The sequence below is a fragment of the Neofelis nebulosa genome, chromosome 7 (genome assembly GCF_028018385.1).
Source record: "Neofelis nebulosa isolate mNeoNeb1 chromosome 7, mNeoNeb1.pri, whole genome shotgun sequence".
Taxonomy (NCBI): Eukaryota; Metazoa; Chordata; class Mammalia; order Carnivora; family Felidae; genus Neofelis; species Neofelis nebulosa.
The window spans coordinates 66,863,168-66,888,987 of NC_080788.1; the positions used below are offsets into that span (position 1 = coordinate 66,863,168).

The following is a 25,820-nucleotide window of genomic DNA, read 5'->3' on the forward strand; positions in this document are numbered from 1 at the left end:
TGAATCAATTTTTGAGTTTGATACACATTGTCTATTTTGCTGAATGAAGAGGTGAATGTGGAATTTAGACAAAGAAGAAAGCATTATTCTGAAGTCTATTTAAGTTGTGGGTGGTCCTTTATATTGCATTTAATTGTCATTAACTGTTCATGATAGCTGTTTTGGAATCTGGCTCTCATTAAGTGACTTGAAATGCTGTGTAAATTATTTTTAAATCGGGGGGAGGGAGTCAAAGGGTACCACTAGAAAAAAGAAAAAAGGTAACTCACGTGGAGTTTCTTCGTGCTCTTGTAGAAACCTCTCTAGTATAATCCGAGCCATTAATGAGGGTGCATAGTCCACCTTTATAAAACAGAAGTAGAAAATTAAAACTGTCAAGTTGTGCAAGCAGCTGATATTCCAGTATTTTGTCAACACTGAAGATTAAGCTGATTTTAATCAACCACAGCAAACATCATTCATTAAAATCTTTCCTACTCTTGGTGGCTCCCATCATAACAAAATTATAACAAGTATGATCTGTGCTGTTGAAAACGGTACATGGGTCAAATCTACTGAGTATAAGATTGGAGCAAAAGGATGGAACGACTTGGAAAGAATATTCGTTGAAAACAGTGAAATGGACTTTTCTCACCTCTCCTCACTTTTTTCCCCACTGGTAGTCCAATAGTACTTTTTATTCTAGCTATTCTCCTTTCCTTCCAATGAAATATTTACATTGTTTTGAATGAAATTTCAAAATAAATAAATAAATAAACCCTTCGGCTAGTGATGGTTTTCAGAAATTGTCTTAAATGTCCTTTGCCATTAAAAATATGGATTTTACTGATTTCAGTTTATTTTACCTTTAAAGACTTAACCAAAGTTTTGGTATAAGTGTTCCTTACATATAAAATGTCTTGTTTAATATCTCATTCAATACTGTAGAGATATTAACAATAACAAACAACAATCCCTGTACTGTAAGATCACCATCCTTAGGCTTATCTGAAATGTTACCTATCAATTTAGTGAATAAAGAACCCAAGGAGATAACTTTTATTCTATAGGATCAAACAGAAAACAGGAATACTCAATCCAACAGTCATTTTAATTAGCTAAAAATGCATCTACTCATTTGGAAACATACTGTTTTCTTTTTGGTTCTCAGATCTTTTATTAACCATTGATTTAATTTCACCAGAAAACAGGCGTGTATTTTTCAAGAGCACTAATGCTCCCCTAAAACGAGCCTTTTTATCTTAGGTGTAGATAGCAAATGTTCCTCCTATATTATAACCATGAAATTTCTTGACAGTTTTTCAAGTTCTGTATTCATACCAAAATTTTATCTTGATTTAGTAACTAGACAAAAAGGCTGGCTTCATTTGTATGAACAGTTTTCTCAAATATGTATGTACTTGGATGCCCTTAAATTCCCCAAGTAGAAAGAAATGCTTTCCACGAAGCTGCTTATTCCTAGTAACCCACATCAGAGCTGACACATGAAAAATGGTGAAATTACTGAAGGTAGTCCAGCCTGAATAAGGACTACCTTATTAGTTCAGGTACTTGCATCTCCCTAATTTTCATATTAATCATGTGTCCATCTTTCTCTGAAATAGGGCCATCATGCTTCATGTCAGAATTTAGCATGTAAGTAAAATTCATAGTGCTTCAAATCTCACTTGAAAATATTTGTGTGGAGAGAACAGAATGACTGATCTTATTATTACTAACAAAATGAGATTTCCTAAAATGGTCATTTCTAGCCTTGAACTAGGAAAATTAGTATTAAGATATTTGTAAAATCCATGACGACCACATCGAGTCCCTGCCCAAGTCAACAATACAGTGCTCCTGTTTAAGAGAGCTACTACGCACTGTAATGTACTAATGTCATATATTTCTCATCAATTTTTACAGTTTCCACTGATTAAATATATATTGACTCATAAAGCATTACCATCACATCAATTGTCACCAGATGCAAGCATATGTCCTTTAAGCCTTAACTATCATATAAAAATGGCAGCTTGGTTGTTTAGAAGCCATAATCTGGTCCGAGTTATTCCCAAATTTCCCTAATGCGGTAGCAGTCAATCAGAAAGTGCTATTATCTCTGTACTAATCTGCAGCCAAGGGAGAGAGAAAAAAAAAGTCTTTAATGACGCTTTATTTTCTTTGGCTAAGTATTCTATATATTCATGGTAAATAACAGCTTTACCGATACAGGAGAAAAGTGTGTTAGTGGCTAAAAATTTTCCGTATTACTAGAAGATGGAACTTGAGGTCAGCCAGATAAGCAAGGCTCAATGGAAATGTCCACTTAAACATTCAAATGAATGTAAACTGCTACTATGTAAAACTTATGTATGCCAGCAATATCATCATCTATAACAATGAGTACCATGCTTGCATCATGTTATTTCTAGACGCTGTTAGCTCCCTCTTTCTTTTCATAAGGGACGATCACTGAATTCCTAGTTACAGCACAGATACCTCAAGTTGTGAATAGAATCAACTTGTAACAAACAAGTCTGAAGACATTGAAAAACCACCTTGCTGTAGAAACAGAAAAAGTATGGTTTGCAAGGAAGAGAAGTGCATTTTATATGTTAACTATCCTATCAGATTGTGTAGACACTGCCTCAACTATTAAAACCTTCTAGTAACTGATAGGTAATTGCTCATTTGCTGACTGTGGTGGTGCAGAGCAGACAGAAGCTGCGAGAGAAGCCATCCTTCCTTGCCCATGTAGCAAGTACAACTCGCTGCTGCCACAGCACTTAATGCGTGCAGCACTGAGTCATCTTTAATGCACACACGCATTCTCTGCCTTGCTGCTATGTTGCCCATTATAACACAACACAAAACCAGTGCACACTGCATTCCGCCCCTGTGAGGTTTGCATAAGCAGTTCCAAGTGAGACTAAATCTTGTATTGCTCTCATTACAGCAGATAAATATTTCAAAGTTTAGGAATTAAATATTTTATTCTTTGGTATGCTCTCGGCCACTATTATGAGCTTCTCACAGCTTCTTCATTCATGGGAAATCTTTAGGGTTTCCTTTTCTAAATGTAAGACTATTATTTGTTTCCCCAAACAGAAAGAGATCAGAGTTAACAAGTAAGTTCAATAAATCACTTTATATTTGGTGTTACGAACAACAGTACGCTTCTTCATATAAAGAGACTTTTGTATAAGGCATGTATCTTTTATCATTATAAAAGTTTGCTAACAAAAAAAAATAAATCAAGTAAACATTACAGTTTTAAGTAAACAATGTCTCTCTTTATTTTCATAATAGCACAGATTTTCTCGGCCATACATCTCTTCACTCTACACAGGTATTTCTCACACTAAATTAAGACAACACATCCAGCGAAGAGCATGTCTTGAGCTGTTTGGTTGAAATTTCCCGCAAAGAAACCAAGAAGCTGTTTATACATTTGCCTTAAAAGAAGGAGACTAATTATGTGAACTGACTTATTAATATATGAAGTTCTTTGTCCAATTATTAAAACTACAAAGAGACCGGGGAGCAATTTAAGTGTCTAATGCACCTCAAAATCTCTTTTTTTAAGGTTAATTATAATTCTAAGCAAAGCTACTCTAGATAGGCCCCTTAGGTTTTCGGCAGGTTTAAGTATAATAATAACAATAACATTACCTCATTGGCCAGCTCCAGGAGCACTGGGGCAGCTCCATTTCTTCCCACTCCATTCAGGTACCTAGACAGACAAAGCCAAGTGGTAATGTAGTGACAAGAAAAGGCCAGCATAGACTTGTCAGCATCCCCTGTGTGTACACGTTTCTCCTGGGCAAATGCCACGCTCAAGTCTAGTTAAAGTACGTTACTGTCATAGGAAAGCATTAAAGGGAAAAGGAAAACAAAAACAACTCACCTCAAAACCACTGGCAACTAACTAACTGAAGTTGGGGGCACGAAGTGTGAGCGCATCGGTCTCCCTTGTTTTCATCTCCTAACATGGGACAAGGAAGCGATTTCAAAAAGAACTGTCCCTAACACCCTGGCTTTATTATACCTCAATCACGTTATGGAAAGGAAATAAGTTTGCTCTTATGGTTTGAAAAAAAGGCATCCATGCACCCATCACACCTTTTTATTTTGTTTCACAGCCCTGGTTGACACCTTATTAAGAAACAAATGGAACAGACTTGTCATCGGTGGGTCAGCACACCTTGTTAGGCAATACAAGCCATCACATTATCTGCCCTGCATTTCCATCATAACCTCTATCCCTCCCATTCCCTAACCTAGCTAAAAAAATAACAACAACAACAACAACAAAACCTCTCCAAATCCATCCTAGACATGGAAGCCAGAATCATTTTATTTTTAAATAAAACTTTGGATGTGCCATTTTCCCACATTAAATCTCAAGATTAAATTATAATCACTCAAGACCTCTTGTAAATGTCTTCATGATCTGGTTCCCACCTACTGTCCTTGGCCAGCTTCATCTCTAGTCATTGTTCTGCACTCCAGCCTTCACCTGGAAAACTCATGATTCAACTTACATTTAACTGTCTTCAATCTACCACAAGCTAGGAGTAAGTTAGGTGTCCCAAGGTGCAATCGATGAGCTCCTTGTACATTTCTCCATTACTTAACAGAGCATATTGTATCTGCCTAGTTACTTGTTTACCTCAACCCATTCCCCAGTGTAAGGGGGAAAGCCCAAAGAGAATAGAGGAATTGTATTTTATTCAATTTATTATGCCTAGAATAGTTCTTGACTTATAATAGGTGATTGCATTATACACATATATTTTTTTCTTCAATAAATGACTGATTTAATAACTTTCAACAGCCATATTGGACAAGAGAAGAGAATTAGGTATGGATATTTTCTCTAGAATATGCCATTTGAGTGAATAAATTAACAATATTTGTTTGATAGTAGAAATCAAACTCAACATATGAGACCTCCCATATAACTAACATAAGAATATACTAAATTATGTTATTTCACAAATATGTTTATGAAGATGTATGATTTTTCTATAAAATAAATGGAATAAAAGCAAATTATTCAAGGTAGGGAGTCTCAGGATCATTAAAACTTCAAAATAAATTTAGTAAGTTCATTTCCCATATATTGGGGACTTTCTTGAAAAAATTATTTAGCAATCTAATTGTGAAATAAGCACTTTCAGAAAAAAAGACAAAAAAAAAAAAAAAGGTAGCAAATGCGGTTTAGAGAAAGGTCTCTGGGAAACAGTTTAGCTCAGAATCTCACACAACTCACAATTTCATTGCACTCACAGGCCTGCTCAAGGAACAACCAAAACAGTTCAGTCAAGTCTGACCAATTAATCCAGTATTCATAACCACCAAACACGCACATTCGTTAAGGGTTCAGATTTCGGGTCAGATTAGTCGACCCTACACTGGTATTAGGATATCTTTATAACTTTCTACCTAACATTCATTTATCCCACAAATACTTGTGAGAGATAACTCATGTTGGGCCTATTCCAGGTTCTGAGGAAGCAGCTGGGAACAAAACGTCCATGGTTCCTGCCATCACAGAGATTATATTTCAGTGGAGAGACAAACAATGAGAACACAGAAATAATATAATGTAATAATATAACGTTATATACTACGATAAAATGTAAACTTAGATGGGTTGGTCAGAATGCCCATCTCTAAGGAAGTGACACTTAGGTAGAGGCTCCTAAGAAAGAAAGCAGCAGGCCATGGGAGGAAGTATATTCTCAGCAAGAGAACCCTAAGTGCAAAGTCAGGAATATGCCTGGGGTGTCTGAGGACCAGGAAAGGTTCTAGAGTGACCAAAGCAGAGTTTTGAGAGCTGATAGGGAATAATGACAAAGAACAGCTAGACCTCAGACCACTGCCTATGCCAGAGAACTGTTTGGAATCAAAATTATATGTTTTATGTAAATGTTGCATTAACCATTATCCTGGTAATGACCAATGGAGCACGTCTATTAAGTTTAAAGAAACAGGAGATGGTCAAACAATAACCCACTATATCTGTATAGAAACATGTTCACTATTTTTTTTTTAACGTTTCTTTATTTTTGAGACAGAGAGAGAGCATGAATAGGGGAGAGGCAGAGAGAGAAGGAGACACAGAATCTGAAACGGGCTCCAGGCTCTGAGCTGTCAGCACAGAGCCCGACGCGGGGCTCGAACTCACGGACCGTGAGATCTTGACCTGAGCCGAAGTCGGACGCTTAACCGACTGAGCCACCCAGGCGCCCCACATGTTCACTCTTAATACAGTGGACATTCCTAATTATGGGCTTAAGCGGCCTAGTTGCCAAGAAACAAAACCCCAGGGTACTGATGTAACCCGTCTGGGCTCCCTCAACCAGTAAACAGTAAAGGTCTGAAATGGAACCCTATCTGCCAAGGTCTACTGAGGTGCCTTCATATGTTGAAAAGAGTGAAGCTGATTCTGACCATATTTATTCTCCATCCTGTTTCCTAACTCTATCCTGCAGCACTTCAGGAGTACTGGGGAAAAGAAATTAAGTGAAAATTACTTTGAAGTTGTAGTTGTCCTTTCTGGGAACTTTAACTGTCCTCAAGTGACACATTTTATTCAAATGTTTCGATATGCCATCACAGGGGCATGCTAATTACAGAAAACATTCAGTAAGGACATGATCAGAAATTCCTAGTGCTACCCTTCTCTGCATCCCCAAAGTATCTTGTGCAAACGTGCAGTGTAGACTTTTCATACCTTTATAATGGTATGTTTCTCTCTCCACTTAGACAGGAACCTCCTTGAGAGAGACCTACACAAACAGATGCTGAAACTTCATCCAACAGATCCTTAGCAAAGAGCTGCATTATAATTGAGATACAAGGATGGGATTCTGAATACCACATTAAGGTGACCTGGGCCATCTTCCTAATACCTATTTGCAAATTAAAACTACTTTGCACAGAAGCAATGTGTCATCCTCTAGCTTTGCCAGAGGAGGACCAAGAAGTGTTTATCTTGTGGGTGAAACCATCCTCCAAAGATCTTCATAGAAGGTCCACTTTATGTTTCTTTGAGTGTGAAAGATTCATTAGCATCTAAGATTAAAATAACATGTACAGATTTAAAATATTAAAAGCAAAGTTATTTGATCTTTATTATTTTCATAATAATAATTATAGTGGTAGAACTTCAAAAACCTACCAAAATTCTATCCTAAGCTTACGGCTGAGTATCACCTTTGTTGATTCTACCTTTAAAATTTCTGGAGCCCATCTCCACGCATGCAGCTGTTTTCCCACTAAAACAGAGCAGTTGAGGGGCGCCTGGGTGGTGCAGTCGGTTAAGCGTCCGACTTCAGCCAGGTCACGATCTCGCGGTCTGTGAGTTCGAGCCCCGCGTCAGGCTCTGGGCTGATGGCTCGGAGCCTGGAGTCTGCTTCCGATTCTGTGTCTCCCTCTCTCTCTGCCCCTCCCCCCGTTCATGCTCTGTCTCTCTCTGTCCCAAAAATAAATTAAAAACGTTGAAACAGAGCAGTTGAGGGCAGACACCATGTCTTATGCACACCTGTATCCTTGATTCCTGGCATAGTAGATGAGACACAGGGAGCGCGAAGTAAATTGTGCTAATTAAATAAAAAAAAGTGGTTCAAATTTTCAGAAACTATTTATGTCACGTAATGTCGACAACATATTTGAGCTAGCCTTTTTTCCGTGTGAACAGCTGAATGAAATTCAATTGATCTAATTCTCTAAAGCTCATACAGCTGGCCCTCAAACAGTGTGTGCTGGGAGAAGGGAAAAGAGAGGAGACAACATTTCTGAACCTTGCTACTGATGGGGACTTGCAAATATGACCACTGGTGAATGTGTCTCTGTGAGTGCCACCAAGCCCATGTGCAACAATTTAGATGGAACGAAATAAATTTTGCCAGGTATGTTTTCTGTTTGGAAATAAAATGCCGTTAACACAGGGAGAAAGAACAGAGTTGTTTTCAAAATGAGCACAGAAGCTGTGTCTGCACATACACAACATGAAGAATTGAGGAAATTTCCTCAATAATTCAAAAGCTTGAGAAAATATTTTCGGCTGATATTTGGATACTTTGAATTTTCAGTGAACCATGATGGAATCACACTGTGGATTATTATATGGTTTATAAATACAGACTTCAAATTCTGAATTGAGATCATCTCAACACTAGCAAGAATGCAGAGACACAGAAATTCTCTGACAGTGCTAGTAGGAAGCCATCACAATCTTTGTAGACAGTAATTTGGGAACATAAAATAAAATTCTTATATGCTCATTGTACCAGTAATTACATATATAGAAATCTTAGAAAACTAATCCAAAACGCAAATACTTATGTACCAAAATGTTTACCACGGTATTATTTTTATATTACAACACTGAAAACATATATGTTCAACAGAGTTATAATTCAGTAAATTTTGACACTTTCCTATGATGAGGTAATGCAATCAATAAAATGTTTACAAAAAGCTCTCTACAGAGTAATATTATGTCATAAACATTTTTCTAAGTATAAAATTCAGGATTCACAATAGCATATACAGTATGACCTCATCTATATGAAAATGGATTGACAAAAGGCTAGAATGAAAAATACCACTGTGGTTATCTCTGGCTGCCACAATTATGGACAATCATTCATTCCTTTTGAGACCATCACAAATGTGTTTAATTTCTATAATGTGTGCATATTACTTTTTTCAAAGAAAAGGAATCAAAGAAAGTGTTAACATTGTCAAACTGCTTAAATATGTCTTGATATAACACAATTTGCCTTTATTACAATCAACTGGAAAACAGAAATCTTTTAAGGCCAATTTACCTCGGAGAATACAGGGACATTTAACCATCACATTGACAAGGGGCCTGTACGGTCAATATGTCTGAAAGGTGACAATATAGCCCATCTCCAAGCACAGAGTACAGGGCAGAAAGTCAGGAAGCAGGGGGGTAAAGTAAGAAACTGGTGAGGCTGCTTTCTTATTAGTCTGTCCATTATAGCCCAAATCTCACAGTTTTGTTTCAAAATGTTGTGACTCCTTGAAACAACTGAGATTCTCACGTTTAAATAATTTAAAGAAATACAAATATATTCTCATTATTGCTCACTCAACTGTGCATCACTGAGTAACCATATTTACAGGGAAGACTTTTATTTCTGGCTTGAGTGACTCAGATAATCCAATACAACATGTTCATACTTTGATAATTAAATGTACTTTTAAATGAAGCTAAATGTTAAAAAGCAGCACTTAGAGATCTCAGCAATCATCTAATTAAAATGGCCTTTTACAACAATGAAAATGATCGTCAGAGGACAGCCCCGCAGCCTACTGGTGGATCTCCAAATTTCTAGGGAATGCTCTATTTTCTACTGCTTATGTCAACAAGGCTTTAAAGACTGGACATGTACTTTTATACGATGGCCTAAGACAGTAACTTTTACAAACAAAAATGTACTTTTTGACATGGAAGTAACTGTCCAGTCTTCCTTTGGAGAGTATGGATTCCAACTGGATTCCAAAGCACTTGCTGACTTCATAGCACTTTGGGAGCCATTCTTCAGTTTTTATTGATGATTATGGTTCTAACGTTAACTGTTGGTGTCACTGAGGAGGGTATAATTGTTGAAAAATATCAACTCAAACTTTACAAAGACTTGTTTAGAGGGGAATTCTCCTAGACACAAAAGTGTGTGTATGCGTGCGGTGTGTGTATCTTTAGTGGATGCCACTACTGAAAACTGAACATAACTCTAATATGCGGTATAGGGTGTAATTTTTTAAAAGGATAACTTCAATAACTTTTTAATAAACACTTCTCAGTTCTTAAAAAATGACTTTACAGAAACATGATACCAATACTGAATCTAGATATTCATTTCATTCATAAAATATTTGTGCATAAAATCATTCATCTAAAATTGGTGGTGTCACTCTCACCACAGACATGTTGATATGTCAATCTTAAGTGTAATACCTTAAGAGCATATTTCAGACAGTTTTCCTTTCCAATATGTCCTTGAAATATTTAAGAAACCAACCAACGATTCTAATGCAATCCATTACCATTTATGGTTGTAAATTATTCAGTCATATCACAAAGACAATAACCTTTTTAGAATCTTTTTAAAAGAGCTATTTTAAAGATTCTGTTTTAGAAGAGAAGTTGAAAACTGTTTGTAATAAACTAGACTGAAATTAAAATATCCCCTGGACACTACGTTGTTGATTTAATATCCAGATTTTCTTTTTAAAATACAAAACCCCATTTAAAATATGACAGTTGTATATTACACATCGTCATACGTCCTTACTTGACATGTCTTTTTTTAATTCTAAAATGGCAAGCCCACTACCTATGAGTGTGCAACCAAATGCAAATAGAAGTGCAACCAAATTCAATCTTATTTTCGAATATATTTTTTGACTTGCTGATCTAAGCAAGAAATAAAACTTAGTTTGAGAACTTTCACACATATATGTAGATATGTGCGCACTGACGTACGCGTCTATACAAGACACACACTTAGAGCAAGTTTAAAGTAGCCAACTGAGATTTCATAATACTGTAAGGATTTCTTACACACTATACGCACATACACCCAATCAAGACAGTCTCACCATATTCTTCAAACATAGCATTTGAGAAATCACTCAAAGATATACCTGAAGTCTTAAGTAAGACTTATATCACAACGCCTTGGAATGTTATGCAGACAATTAATCTAGTAACCTAATTTATTCATAATTATTATTACAATTAATAGGTGCTATGATACCCTCTAGTGGGGCAGGCAGGTCATACCTCTGATAATAACTTTCGATCGCCTCGGAAGTATGATGTTTGGCATGTGTTCTTTTGATATGTTTCTGAAACAAAACAAAAAAGATCTTTATGTTGTGTCACACATCAGGTTCAAGAGCACAATGACGTATTCCTTCATCCCAATGTCTAGCACATAGGGCCAGCTGAATAATAGTTTGGGGATCTGGGTGGCGGTGGGTCTTTTTGCCTTCTACTCTATGAAGCTATGCATTTTAATCCCTGCTGCTTGGCTGGGATGTCTTCAGACCGTACCACAAGGTACAGTATACATGTAAAAGCCAACGGGGTCACAGTAATTGAATCTAAATAAGTTTGGTTAGGGTTGCAGAGGGCAAAGAAAAACTTGTTCCCTCTTTCAACCTTTGTATTAATTTTCCCTCAATTCAATTCCATCTAAGTCCTCTGCACTCTAGTTTTACAATCCAATTGCCATTTTTAACCAGGAAGAACATTGCTTAAAAACAACTTATTTGAAAACTACAAAAAGTAATTCCATAGAGACTTGCCACTTGACTGACACCTGTCATCTCATGATAAATGACTCCATTTTCTGCCTCTCTTGCCTTCTGCCACTCCAGCAATGGTCATTTATCATCATCTCTGTCAGCAATGGAAAGCGGCACTGACAGTGCAAGTCAGCAAACATTTAGCACATGGAACCACGCAACACAGGGAAATTATTATTGTCAGAATAATAATGGTTTAGCATAATTTATTACAGGTCCACCAAATAAGCAAAGGCTAGATGTTATTAGACAGATGGATGGGTAGGCTTGGCAGGCCTCCACTGAGACGCAGGCGGTGCTCGATGTGGAAAGGAGAACATCCTCCAACCCAATCAGAGAGCTGGCAGTTCAATTACAAAGAAATAAAGGGACATTCATCATTCAATTAGGCACCTGTCAACCCTCACAAAGGAGAAAACTTCTAACCTGGTACTCCTGGGAGAAGATGCTCAGCAGAGTGGCCTGCGATTGACTGGAACAAATAAAAGAAGGACAAAGTTAATTACTGGAGTGCACGGCAAAGAAACAAAAGAGAAAGGAGCTTCAAAGGTAGGCCTGCTGCCCTGTAATCTAACAGAACATGAAAACAAGTGTGGAAAAGTTGTTCCAGATGAACACCTCAAACAAAGGCTTCCTGCTGCTAGGTCAAGGAGAGAGAAAAAGGGAAAGGGAAAAATATGGATGGCCTCACAGCAAACTATCATACAATTTAGATGTTTTTTAACTTTAGAATGATTATGAATCCTATCTGCAGCACGTAGCTATGTCAAAGGAGACCAAAAGGAGGCAAGGTGTATTTCCATCAGTAAATGGTAAGGGTGAAACCCCATAAACAGTGCAGAATGTGCAGTTCACACACTGGCAACATCCTAAATTTATTTTGTTAGTGGACACGTATCCTCTTCCGCAGCTATCTTGGAGTCAGGGGAACAAACTTTAGTCTTCACCGGAAGTAGCACTGAGAAACCACCGGAACATTATTACAGACACTAGCAGGGCTGAAAACAGAGGTCTGCACAGCAGAAAGCCGAGGTCGTTGGAGTCCGTCATTCCCAAAGACTGCCATAAGCCTTATTCATCTAAGACTCCACACAATGTCAAACACTTGGCAGTGAAGCAACCTGGAAAACATTCTTCCCAAGTGGGAATTTTCCTCTCACAATTGTTAACATTGAGAAATGGAACAGAATTTTTTTTTTCCCTAAAAAGCAATCAATATCCTACTGCTACTCTTTGATTGCCCTCTGTAGATAGATCTACCTTATCATATCTTGAGAACAATTAATTATTTCTGATATATTTTCCTACTAAATGCTATCTGAACAAATTACAGTGTTAATAATTCGACTTTTATAGTACACCAAAGCACTATGAATAATTAAAAATTTTCTATGCATGAATGAAACCTCTTAAGCTCATCACAGGTAATTTGGAGAGTGTGAAATAACAATGACACCATATTTCTTTACTTGCTGCCACAGTGTTGTCGTCTTCTGTATACCAACATAGATTTGGCTTCTAACTACCTTTCATTCTTATCAGATTACCAAGAAAAAAAAACAAAAACAAAAACAAAACCACTATAAACATTCATCAAGGAAAACTGATAGTTACTAAAGAACCGTTTCAATAACTCAAAAGCCCTAAGTAATGACTGAATAAAATTATAAACTCATTATAATCCAATTTTTTTCATTTTCCCCTTAAAACTAGAAACCGTTCTTTGAAAGAGCCAATTCTAACATCTTCCTATTATTCCTGGCTTGCGTGAACTTCATAGGAAATCACATGCCCCAGGTAGGGTTTCTGACAACCAACTTCTGAAAAAAAAAAAAAAAAAAAAAAGGCAAAATTAAGCCCAAATCTTTATAAGCTACTGAATAAGTCAATATGTTAGATATTTATGTGCAATAAATACACATCTCCTCATTATACTGCAAAATATATTTAGGTTAGCCATTTAATGATAAACAAAATATTAGTCTCTAAGTATCAGAAAATATGATGGAAATAAATGTGCTTGTATAGGCAAGTTGGGGACCAATGAGCAATGACCAATGACTAATGAGGAGGAAACAAAACTGTGAATAAAACAAAAGTGTACGTGTGGACACCAAAAATGGGAAGGTTAAGAGACAGCTGGAGAAATAAACCCAGGAATAAAGACTTCAGCATGATAAGATGCTCAGGAGTTGAGGGTACTGTAAAAATGGAGGATGAGATCATGTCTTTATCCAGGAAACTACCTTTAAAACTGCTTAGAATTCAATTCAGCTGAAGCTGTGGACACAGCCTATGGAGTAACCCATTTTCTCAATGGCCAGAGGGGTTAGAGAGAAGATTCCAGGAAGAGGTAAAAACTGGTCTCGACATAGAGTAAATGATCTACTTAACATAGTAACAAAGACAGACAGACCTGGGTCCAAAATGCTTTGGGTTTGGGTGACAAGACAAAGCTGTATAGGGCTGAATGTCATTTGCTGGTTTTTTGCCAGACTATGTGTTTGTTCCTCGATGTGCTAAGTTTATAGAAGAGTGTTCTGAACAAGCCTCACACCTTAAAGAGCAGGAAAGTATTACTGCGACGAGACATTGATTGACTCCAGTGTATATTACTTGTTACTTTCCTCCAGAGAGTTAATTCTGATATACTAAAGGGAAAGAGGCAAGTGGAGAGAGCCATCACAGTCTTCAGGGGTACAGCCACGAAGGGCTTCCCACATCTGCCCTTCTCCCACTGCAACCTCCCAGTGTTTGATTTGACTGGCTAAGAGGGCAGGAGTTTTGGAATAAATTCAACAATCAGTAGGTTCACAAGGAATATGGCTTTTAACCAAAGAAGAGGGCAGAAAAAGACAATATATAACTAAAAAGTCTATCTTGAATACCACAATCAGTCAGCAGTATTCACTGAGCATCTTACAATGTCCCACGGTCATGCATAAGGAGAAATATGCCATCAAAAATTTAAAAAAAAACATTAAAGGAAACATTAAGTAATTGACTTACAGACTTTCAACATGTACATGCAAAAAAAAAAAAAAAACACAAAAGGCAAAAATTAGAACACTGTCAAGTACCAACATATTTTTTAGGGATCTAGTGAAGCAAATCACACTCTGAATCTCACATATTTCAAGACTACATTGGCTTTGGAGCCTATATGCGTCACTGGCGTATACGTGTTTTAAATTTACATGTTCAAAAATACAGTCACTTATTTTGTACAAATGCCCAAGATATATTATTTAAAACCTCTTCAAAACTCAGTTTTGTCTTTTTTCCCATGCTGCCCTCCCAGATTAAGCACCTCACCCTGCAGCTGTCTGGGAAAAGAAGAGCAAGCCGGTGGACCCCTAGACTGGCTATGTAAAATGTTGCCCGAGTCATGTGTAAGTGTCTGCATGAGCAGTAGCAGTCATGTTGCAGCAGCGGGGAACAAGCACGAGGTCAGAGCCGAAACAATGAGCATCAGCAGAGACTATGGAAAAAGCCCAGGTCCTTGAGAACACTGTTGAGCTGCTCAAGCAACCATGAATTACACTGAGCATCCTCCATACTTCTTCTGAGTAATAATATATGCCTTTTTTTTTAAACCTTCAAAAAGAAGAAACAAACCCACCCAGGTGTCTATGTGCCCTGGAAGAAGGAGCCATAATGGAGGGAGAATGAGAAAGGGTGCTCCATCATGACGGTACATGCATGGGGTGCAATACGTGGAAAGAGTTCTAATTCTCTTAACTGGTAGGTACTATATTTGGCTTCCTTAACATTGTCCCTCTGCTTGTCATTGTGTCCCCAAGTTGATGTGCCCAGAGATCGTAAATTGGGGGGCAGGGGGGTGTATATGATTTTTCCATATAGACTTTAAATACTGATGGGGTACTACGTACCCTCATTTTATGTTGCATTCAGGACTCTTCAAATGCCAGGTATACGACAAGGCAATATACCAGCTCCCCATTCAAAATTTAACTTAACATGTCCACAAATCCATCCAGCTAAGATATTCAGTAACCTGAAGGATACTAGAGAAAATGAACATCAGAGGGTTCCATGAGTGCTGCAGAGACTAAGAGCAGAGCTGAGCACAGACTTTGTGGCAATGCAACTTTCATACAAGGAGGAAGTCCTCAAGTTCCCAGGTGGAGACTTAAAAAAACAGAATCTTAACGAAGAAGATACCACACATTTTATGTTCCTCCTCTTCTCAAATACCCAACCTCTGAAAAAAAGACCATAAAAAAGTAAGTACCATTACTTAATTTTCAAGTTCCTTTTGCTACAGAATCTGGGAAGCTTAAATGTCTACACCCTACTGAGCTCAAAATTCTCTGAGCAAAATAAATATTATTTCTGGGACTCAGAAAGCAGTAAACCAATTAAAGGGACATGAAGCAGGATACTCCTGCAAACCAAGAGACTTGGAGACCTCCCAGTTACAAGCTGCAGCCTCTCTAAGTCTGTGAAAGAGCGCAATGGAACACTGGCTCTACGTGGTTAATGATGCAGAGTACTGGTCAGGGAAGGTCTTCTATGAAAGCAATGCATCCACCCTCCCTCGCTCCCACCTTCCTACACACCTACGCACAAATCTGAAATGGAGAGCCTCCCCACCCCCACCACCCCCCGCCGCTATGAAATCAAAATGAAACTGCCTTTCCAACACTTCCCAGAAATCAGTTCTACAAGGCAGGTATACAAGTACCCCCATTTGAGCATTTATATGATATCACGTTACACTCCAGACAACCTGCGAGGTATAGGCATTGTTGCTTTTTTCATAGAAAATTGAAGCCATGGGATGTCAAGCATTTTGACCAAATTCCATGGCCTCAGACAATATTCCCTTTTTTAAAAAAATCAAACTGCAGTGTTCCTTTTACCAGCTACATAAAAATGCTGTTCTTTTTTGTGTTGAAATATAAAAGAACTATTGAATTCAGGAAACAGTCTAGGATTAAAAAATTGTTGGGTAATTTCCATTATTCTCCCTGCAGCTAAGGTATGTTTTGTTAATAACCACACCATTGCCTGAAGTGTCTCTATGTGAATGCATACATGTCTTTTGCTCAAAATGTTATTTACTGCATACAAAGCAGCTTTAAATCCTTCCTTGAACAACACAGTATGAATAACCCAATCAGTCTTCTCTATAGAGGACAACACCCTCTACAAGTGCTAATTTTATTAAATAATATTTAATGAAGAGTTTCTTGGTTATAAAATAGTATGCATTCTATGTAAAATGCAGAGATGTCCATTGTTAGCATTCTGACATGAATCTTTCCTGTGTTTTTACTCTGTGTCTGCTCTGTGTGTGTCTGTGTCTAGACACACACATTTAAAAAATTATGTGTTTTGAACATATCTTGTAAAATACCTTCATTATGTAAGATATTAACATTTATATTTGCTATTAATATTCCTCTTTTTAAACTATTTTTATTGTGAACAAGACACATTTCTAAAAAAAACATGAAACAGTGGGTTAGTATATAAAAAACAAAAACATACAGAGCCACTAGGTCAACAGATAGAACACTGCTAGCACCCCCAAAAACACCCTATTCAATCACCAACCTTTCCCTCTCACAGATGAACCCGATCTTTCTGTTAATCTCTTTCCTGCTTTTCTTTGTAGTCTTACCATCCAAATATGTATCACTAAGCTGTACAGGTTAGCTTTGCCTTGTGCTAACTTTACATTAATGGAACCACAGTGTGTTCTTCTGTATCTGGCTTCTTTCATGCAACAGTATGTCTGTGAAAGTCATCCAGTTATTTTCAGGGCAGTTAAATTGTTTTCACTGTTATACAGTGTATTCTATTGTATAAGTGTATACCACATTCGTCTCTTCTATTGTTGATGGACATCTGAACTGGTTCCAGTCTTTTGCTAATGAAAATAAGGTTGCAGTAAACAATCTTGTCCATCTTTATGTGAAAAAGTGCTCGCGTTTCTAATGAGTATATATATATATATATATATATATATATATATATATATATTCACTTCTATATATATATAGAAGTGAAATTCTGAGTCATCTGACATACACATTTCTTGCTTCCGTAGATAACTATCAAACAGTATTTCCAAGTGTTCATGACAATTTTAAAGTCCCACCAGCATCAAAGGACAGTCCCCATTGCTGAGCATGCTTGTCACACTTTCTTTCAATCCATAGCTTTTCTTTTCATTTTCTTTATGAAAAGAAGTGCAGAAGCCTTTAATTTTGATGAAATTCAATTTATCAATTCTTTGACTATTCACACTTTCTATATGTCTTTTCTAAGAAATCTTTGCCTACCTATAGTCATGAAGATATTTTCATACATTTTCTTCTAGAAGCCTAATAATGTTAGCTTTTACATTTAGGTCTATGGTCTATCTTAAATCTGTACATTAAGACAGGAATTGCAGTTTGTTTTTGTTCTTTTCGTAAAAATATCTAATTGACCACATACCATGTGCCCACCAAATTATCACTATTGCCTTTGAGGAAACCAAGTATCTGAGGGTCTATTTTGGGACTTTCTAATCTTTTCCAGTAATTTATACATTTACCTTTACACAGATACCACATTGCAGCTAAGCCATTTAAATTTAATGTAATTGCTGATATATCTAGGATTAAGTTGATCATCTTACTGTCTTACCCACCATACACTCTCTATCTCTCCTTTCTTAGTTTTCATTGCTTTAATACTTACTCTTCACTATTTGAACACCAGCAACTTGGAAGTTGTACATTCTTTATAAGTTATACTATTTTTTTACTGATTATCCTACATAATCATATGCCTCCTCAAATGATCAAAATTTATTATTAATTAGTGATGAACTGCTGCCTGGAAAATACAGAAACTTTATGATACTATCTATAGTTCTCCTCTCCTGTAATATAAGATAGTATGGGCATTGTTTTAATTCTGCATATATCTTAAAATCACTGCTATGGTTTTATACAGTCTCTGTTTATTCAGATATACCAACATGTAAACCATTTCACTGCCCTTCATTTCTTTCTTCTCCATTCTTCCTTCTGGAGTAACTTTTGTTTAGTAAATCCATCAGTACAGATGTGTAGGTGATACCAAATTTTGGTTCTTTCAATGATAAATGTATCTTATTTCTCTATCTGGTTTCAAGAGTTTTTAAAAAACCTTTAGTTTTTAGGATTTTTAATTACAGTATTTTGTAAACTCCTGCTAAGAATCTGTTGAACTTCTTATATGTGGCTGGATATCATTCATCATTTGGGGAATATTCTTAACTGTTATTTCTTCAAACATTGCTTTAGCAATCTCCTCCTCCTGAGACTACAAATACGTGTACTGAGCCACCTTACTACATCCTCCAACTCTTACTCTCTCTTCATATGTTCCACCTTTCTGTTATTCTTTGCTATCCTATGTTACATTCTGGGTATTTTCTTCTGTTCTATCTTCCAGTTCATTAAGTCTCTCTTCAATAATGTCTAATTTGCTGTTAAATCCATCCAAATTTGGTTTGTGTTATTTTCCACTTGTAGATTTTCTATTTGATTATTTTCCAAATAAGTCCCTTGTAATATGCTTCAATCTTAACTCCTTCAGTAAAGTCCAATTATAAAAATGCTATTTAGTATTACAGTAAATAGAGACCCTGTGAGTCTATTTCTACAGCTTCCACTAGCTTTCATTCATGTTGTCATGTCTACTTATGTGACTGAATATCTCTCACTATATGTCATTCTACTTGAAAAACTGGTTTATAAACAATTTGAATACTAAAATAATGTTATCTTTCTCCAGAGATAATTCTGATTTGATTCTGGGAGCAAAAGAAGTCTAGGATCAGCTTAGTCCAATTTCAGGCAATAATTTTGGGGGCCAAGGAGGTGAACCTCAAAATGACATGTAGATGTTTTACTTTCAGTTCACATTTACTCCTAGGGTATAGCTCTTTAGGGTCCCATCTTGAAGTTTGGGACATTTAGAGTAGCTCCCACCTTGGTGGCCCCTGCTCCTTAAACCTTGTCTTTTAGCCCTACAAAACTATTAAAAGTTCTGCTCAGGACTTGACTACATCTCATGAAAAAAAACCATTAAATTAGAATTCAATGATTAAATAGTTCCCTAAAAGCCCTTATTTTCAGAAATTAAAAAAAATGCATTTCAAACTAACTCATAAAGAAGAAATCATGATGGAAATAACAAAAATACATCCAATTAAGCAATGACGGTGGTACATACCAACAGCTGTAGGAAATCTATTTCAAAGATTAGATATTAGTGTGAAAAGAGAAAGGAACTGATTTTATTCTAGGAGATTCTAGCTAACTGGAGATCTTAGCAAATAAATTAACATTGGAAAATATAAAAGAGAATCAAGAAAGAAGAATCAAGGGTACCTTAGCAGCTCAGTCAGTAAAGCACCCAAATCGATTTCAGCTCAGGTTATGATCTCACAGTTCTTGAGTCAGAGCCCCACATCTGCAGGTGTTAGCACAGAGCCTGGTTGGGATATTCTCTCTCTTTCCCTCTCTCTCTGCCCCTCCCCCACTCATCCACTCATTCTCTCTCCCTCTCTCTCAAAATAAATAAACCTAAAAAAAAAAAGAAGAATCCAAGAGGAGTTGGATAAACTGACCTTTAAGATTCCTTCCTGCTCTAAGTCCTGCCCTATTCCAAATGTTCTTTTTTTTTTTTTTTTTTTTTTTTTTCAACATTTTTTTAAATTTATTTTTGGGACAGAGAGAGACAGAGCATGAACGGGGGAGGGGCAGAGAGAGAGGGAGACACAGAATCGGAAACAGGCTCCAGGCTCCGAGCCATCGGCCCAGAGCCTGACGCGGGGCTCGAACTCACGGACCGCGAGATCGTGACCTGGCTGAAGTCGGACGCTTAACCGACTGCGCCACCCAGGCGCCCCCCTATTCCAAATGTTCTGATTTAGTTAAAATCTTAAGTATCTAGACTTATTTCCTTTCTAATTTATTTAGGTATTAATTTTTTAGAATAAGCCATAACATAAATCAGATAAAGAATAAAAAGCCTGGGTGAGAAACACTCACTTTCTCTTGCAAGACCAACTGTCTGGTCATTTTTCTTTAAAGCAATGCCAATAACTTCAACACAATATATAAGTAATAGATACATTTGTAAGAAGTGTTTATTAATTCTTCCTACAATTATTTCCTCTGATTTTTTTTCCTTATTTAATAAATCAGATTAAGCTACATGATAAGAAATGCTCAAATTAGGTCTGTGCTAATTTTATTATGATTCCAGAGACAGAGAATAGGTAATGATAGATGAATAACAATAGCTGTATATAGACATTTATAATCTTTCCTTTGTTGGTTAAAATTCAACTTACTTCCAACTGTGTATCTTCCACCATGTTCTTCATTTACTTCCAAGTATGCTCTGTCTTCGTGAGCCACACCTGCCTATGTTTCAAACTACTGTCCATTGTTGTTTCTCTTCATGACTTAATGACTTTACCTAGGAGGACTTTGGTTCCATAAATTCTATTCAGCCTCCACTCCACAGCAATCTCACTTCTGACTTCACTCTTTAGCAGAAGCAAAGGTCACAGAGACTTCCTCACCACCAAACCCCAAAGACATATATTTTTTTTTTAATATAATTCATTGTCAAGTTGGCTAACATACAGTGTGTCAAGTATGCTTTTGGTTTTTGGGGTATGTCTACCCCAATATGTCTATTTCTTATCCTAACTGACCTCATGACAACATTTTGCACTTACTATTATCCCTCTTTTCTTTAAAAAAAAAAAAACTTTCCTCCTATGAATTCCAGGGTACTGTTTTCTAATGATTTTCCTTCTACCCTGCTAAACACCCATCTTTCTCTCTCCCACAGGCTGCACATCCTCTTCCCTGTGGATTCCCAGAATGTCTCTTCAACCCTCTTCTCTTTCACCCTACATGCTCATCCTGGTGATGGCACATCCTGCTGTGTTCCCATAACCACTTCTGTAACTCCCAAATATGTTTTTTCTGTCCTCCATCTCTCCATAGACTTGGTCTCCATTTTGTTGCTACTTATGGCATATTTCACCTATTTGGTTACAAGTATCCTAAAATCAAATTTACCACCACCCCCTCTCTCCCAGAAATGAAGTTCAGCCCCAACCTCTTAAACGAATTATTTCTATAAACAGACGCCTGAGTTAGAAACCTCTGGGTCACTCCTGATTCTTCCCTCTCCCACACACCTCATCTATCAAGTCACCAAGCTTTGTTGATTCTACCCCCTGAAAGTTGTTCATATCTACTCAATTGCTAAATAGCTTCCTGATTCACTCACTTCCCTTGCTTCCAGTCTCTATACCCTTTAATCCAACCTCCAATTGACCAACAATTCTCCTAAAATACACATCTAATTACATTACTTTTTGGGCCTGAAAATCCCAGGAGGTTTCAACTACCTATAGAATGAAGTTTGAGACACCTGGGTGGCTTAGTCGGTTAAGCATCCGACTTCGGCTCAGGTCATGATCTCACAGCTCTTGAGTTCAAGCCCCACATCAGGCTCTGTGCTGACAACTCGGGAGCCTGGAGCCTGCTTCGGATTCTGTGTCTTCTTCTCTCTCTTTCCCATCCCCCCACGCCCTGCTCACACTCTCTCTCTCTCAAAAATAAAATAAAAATATTAAAACAAAGAATGAAGTTTAAACTCCTCAGCAGAGCACTCAAAGCCTTTCTCAATCTGACTTTAGACCACTTTTTTCTAGCTTCTCACACTCCCATCTTCAAACCCCTAAGCACCCCTAATCTCACCACATCATTATAAATCACCATGTTCTTTCTGGAGTCTAGAATGTTCTTCTTTCTTTATTCTACTTGGGAAAACTTTTACTCTTTCTAGTAATAAGTGGGCTCAGGATACTCCTATAGAACATGCAAGTATTATTAAATCAAGTTATTTTAGTGAAAGGAGTATCTCAAGAGATGAGATATCATAGGATTTCTAACCCAACCCTCTCATTCTAGAAACAACAAAAGTAAAGGTAATCGAGACGAAATGATTTGGCCAATGTTACAGAAAGCATTATCATATAAATCAAGGAAAAAATAAGTTGTGCTACAAGCAGGGCTTAGTGGAGTAATACTTTATGTTAACAGGTGCGAATATCACATAGTTTTGTTATTTCAGTAATCATAACGTATCTATGACCAATGTGTATAAACTAAACCATAAGTACAAACAAAAACAGATACTATGCTAGAACATATGTTGTATCACCAGGAGATCCCAAACCCACAAAGTCCCCACTTCTCATCACCAAACGATGTGATGAACAGGAGATCAAAATTATTAATTTTTTTCTCTACGACAGTTCTTTTTTTCTAGTACAAATGCAAATTTTAAATGTGACGCTACAATAATGAAAGTGTTTTTCCAGGTAATGTGTCATTTCCCCTGATTCAAGACCATTTTTTAGTCCTTCAGAATACTAGTTTTCTCTTACAAATTTCTGATAGATACCTTTGTGTTTTCCATAATTATTTTTTAAACAATGGGGAACATCAAAAGCTGTACTATCAAGGGAGTACCAATAGGAACAATCATTTTCATTCTGGAAGTGCTTAAAATCAAATTGTGAAAATCACTTGATATTTCTAAGTCTCAGTTTTACCATCTACACATAGACTTAGGACTTTTGAACTCTTTTTCATCTCAAAAGTTCTATGATTTTTATCAATTCTGCAACTTCAAGGTTTAAATTTGTTAATTTTCTCTCTGCTTACAGCTCTAAAACTTTTAAGTATAGTTTATCAAAAATCTGTGCCTTAATCCTAATAATAATGACCTGTAATCATGTCGACACTGGACATTTCTTTGTGGGCCTAACATAACAGGTCTATTCTAGGTCAATAGCTAGAGTGATTAAATTGTTTATTAAGACTTCTAAGCATTTAAAGTAATCAGACCACAGGGTGAGAACATGAAGGAAAGTAATTAACTCCTTTCATTCACCTGTGATTATAAGGTACCATGTCCCCCAGCAGAGGTTAAATAATCACCTCCTGGGTCTAACGCCAAAACTATTTTACTACTGAAATCCCAGTCTCTCCCAAATTACCTTATTTTTTTGATACAAGACTGAAGACAGATGTTTAATAAAAGAGACACCAGAAGCTTACCTTAAAAGTTGATTTTAAAAAATGTATTTTTTACATATAAAAATATATGCGTATGTAATAATATTCAAACTCACAATTATTCAAGTATTGAAAGAGTTTTGTGGGGGTTTGTTTCATTTTTGGAGAAGGTCTCTGGCTTGAACTAAATAATCCCAGGAAAAGAGACAAGTAGGCCATGAGAAACTAAAAAGGACCCCACCTCAAATTGAATACAGTTTCAAACTGAATGATTGGTTTGGGTCTCAAGATTTTTATCATGGTGGCTGATGCTGAGGAAAATACAGGTAACCCTTACATTTAAAATGAGTTTAGTTTCAGAAGGGTATTTGTCAAAAGGGTTTAAGACACAAAATGAGATACCAAAAAACCATAGTACCAATTTTTATTACAGTGACAAAATCACTTCTCTAGCAAACAACACTCAGCATAATTCAATAGGCCATCTATGATATTATCACCTTCAACGGGATGAGGCAACCGTCACCACTAACTGATAATTGCGATCTTTCTACACACTGTGTCATTTTGCCTTTTCTTTTGCAAAAGACTTAGACCTAAAATAACACCAAATAACAATGTTGATTTTTCCTCAGTAATATCCAGTGCTAAAAAGATTACTGATTGATTGTGATCCACTTCAGACAGTTTTCTTAAAACAGCTGCTTATCAAAGCCAAATAAATTAACTTCACTTTCTCAAGTATTTAAAATAAAAATTTACCCAGTCATTCTGCCAACTCTTGTTGTAAATGAATGAATGAACATCTTCAGGCTAATTTAATTCTGTGACCTCAAGCACAATTGCTTTAGCAACCTTTCCACGGAGTAAAAAAATTTAGAAATATTGTTTAAAACCATTTTAAAATTTTCTTATTCTTCTTCTGTACAAAAGTATGCATTCTATACCCCTAATCTTTCTTAATTTAATAGGTCAGAGACCTTATATAAAATTAGTAAAAATGACTGGCCAAATTCACTTTATAGTTGTTATAATTTATAAAAATCACACTATCATCTTTACTTTTTTCCTAAATATTATTTATTATATTAACATAATGGTATTAATAATTTCATACTCCTTCCCAGTGTTTTATTCCCTACTCTCAACCTCCAGTTACCAAACTGATGCTTTTCATTTAAGATTTTAACAAAGATTTTAAAATTTTAACAAAGAAATGCAGGAATCCACACTGAAGTAACTTCCTGAAAACTTAGTGCTTTACATAGCTTCAGTTGTGATCTTATGAGGTCAAGCAAACTATTTGAAGCTTCAGATGCTATATTTTCCCTACTACATTAGTTTGGGGGAAAAAAATGTAGATTCTCAATCTTCTCTAAAAACCTCCTCATCATCATGATATGGACTATAATTAGTCCACAACCACCCCACTTTAATAATAAATGCTTAGAATATTAAAACAACAAATGGAATGCCTTAAAATACATTAAGCTCTTCTCTTATTAAACACAAAATTTTAACTCTTAACCACAAGCCTTTTACTCTTAATTCACAAGCAAATCCTTTTGGCAGTTAATCTCAGCACTTAATGTCATTCACTCCAATAAACCCAATTTTAAATGGCTGTAAATGCCTTCCCTACTTCTCTGTGTCTTCAGAGAAACCAGAGGATGAGCAGAGATGGGGTTCAGTCACAAAGACTATGCACAACACGATTATGCTTCTTATACACTAACTTCTTAAAGAATATTCTATCTAGAACTTTTTCGCATTTCTGTTGAACTCCATCCGTTTAATGAAAGAGTAGAAACTCAACAAATACCTACTATCTTGGTGATCGTGTGATAATGATGACAAAGATAGCAATGATGGTGAAGAGCTTCTTAGGTATCAAGCTCTGTTTTATTTCATTTCTATCACTATAATAATAGACGTAGTAGTAGTATTTTAGACACTGAAGGGTAGGGGTGAAGTATCTTAATCAAATCAATAAAGTCAGCATGTGAACATATGCTCTTCATATGGCACCCAAGAGATAAAATTACCTTCAAGAACCAGTACTCTAGTATCACATGATTCTTAGTTAAAAATAATCTACTTAATCTAGCTTCAACAACAACAAAAATGGATCCTGCATCAAAAGCTTCCAGCTTTTCACCATTAAGTTCAACTCCACAGATCTGAATTCATCACCCAGGAAAGTTAATGTGCAACCAGTAGTGACTAAAAATGAATATCTCTTTAGCTATAATTTGAAGTGAAAAAAATTACATGTAAAGTTATATTTATATTATATTTATAATTATAACTTTAAGTAAGCATATGTTCAGGGTCTCTAAAAGAAGACATAATTGTATAAAA

General features: G+C 36.4%; 1 protein-coding gene across 7 annotated transcripts in view; it reads right to left on the bottom strand.

Moving 5' to 3' along the window:
* CDIN1 (CDAN1 interacting nuclease 1) overlaps positions 1 to 25,820 on the bottom strand; it is a 275,902-nt gene that overhangs the window by 213,623 nt on the left and 36,459 nt on the right. For 5 of the 7 annotated variants that reach the window (XM_058738268.1, XM_058738265.1, XM_058738270.1 and 2 more), the window contains exons 2-5: positions 11,764 to 11,809; positions 10,811 to 10,875; positions 3,655 to 3,715; positions 270 to 342 (exon numbers count right to left, since the gene is read on the bottom strand). In XM_058738268.1, the coding sequence (XP_058594251.1) occupies positions 270 to 342; positions 3,655 to 3,715; positions 10,811 to 10,875; positions 11,764 to 11,809 (245 nt within the window). The remainder of the gene's footprint in view (positions 1 to 269; positions 343 to 3,654; positions 3,716 to 10,810; positions 10,876 to 11,763; positions 11,810 to 25,820) is intronic. The other 2 variants (XM_058738269.1, XM_058738267.1) reach the window with 1 other exon arrangement.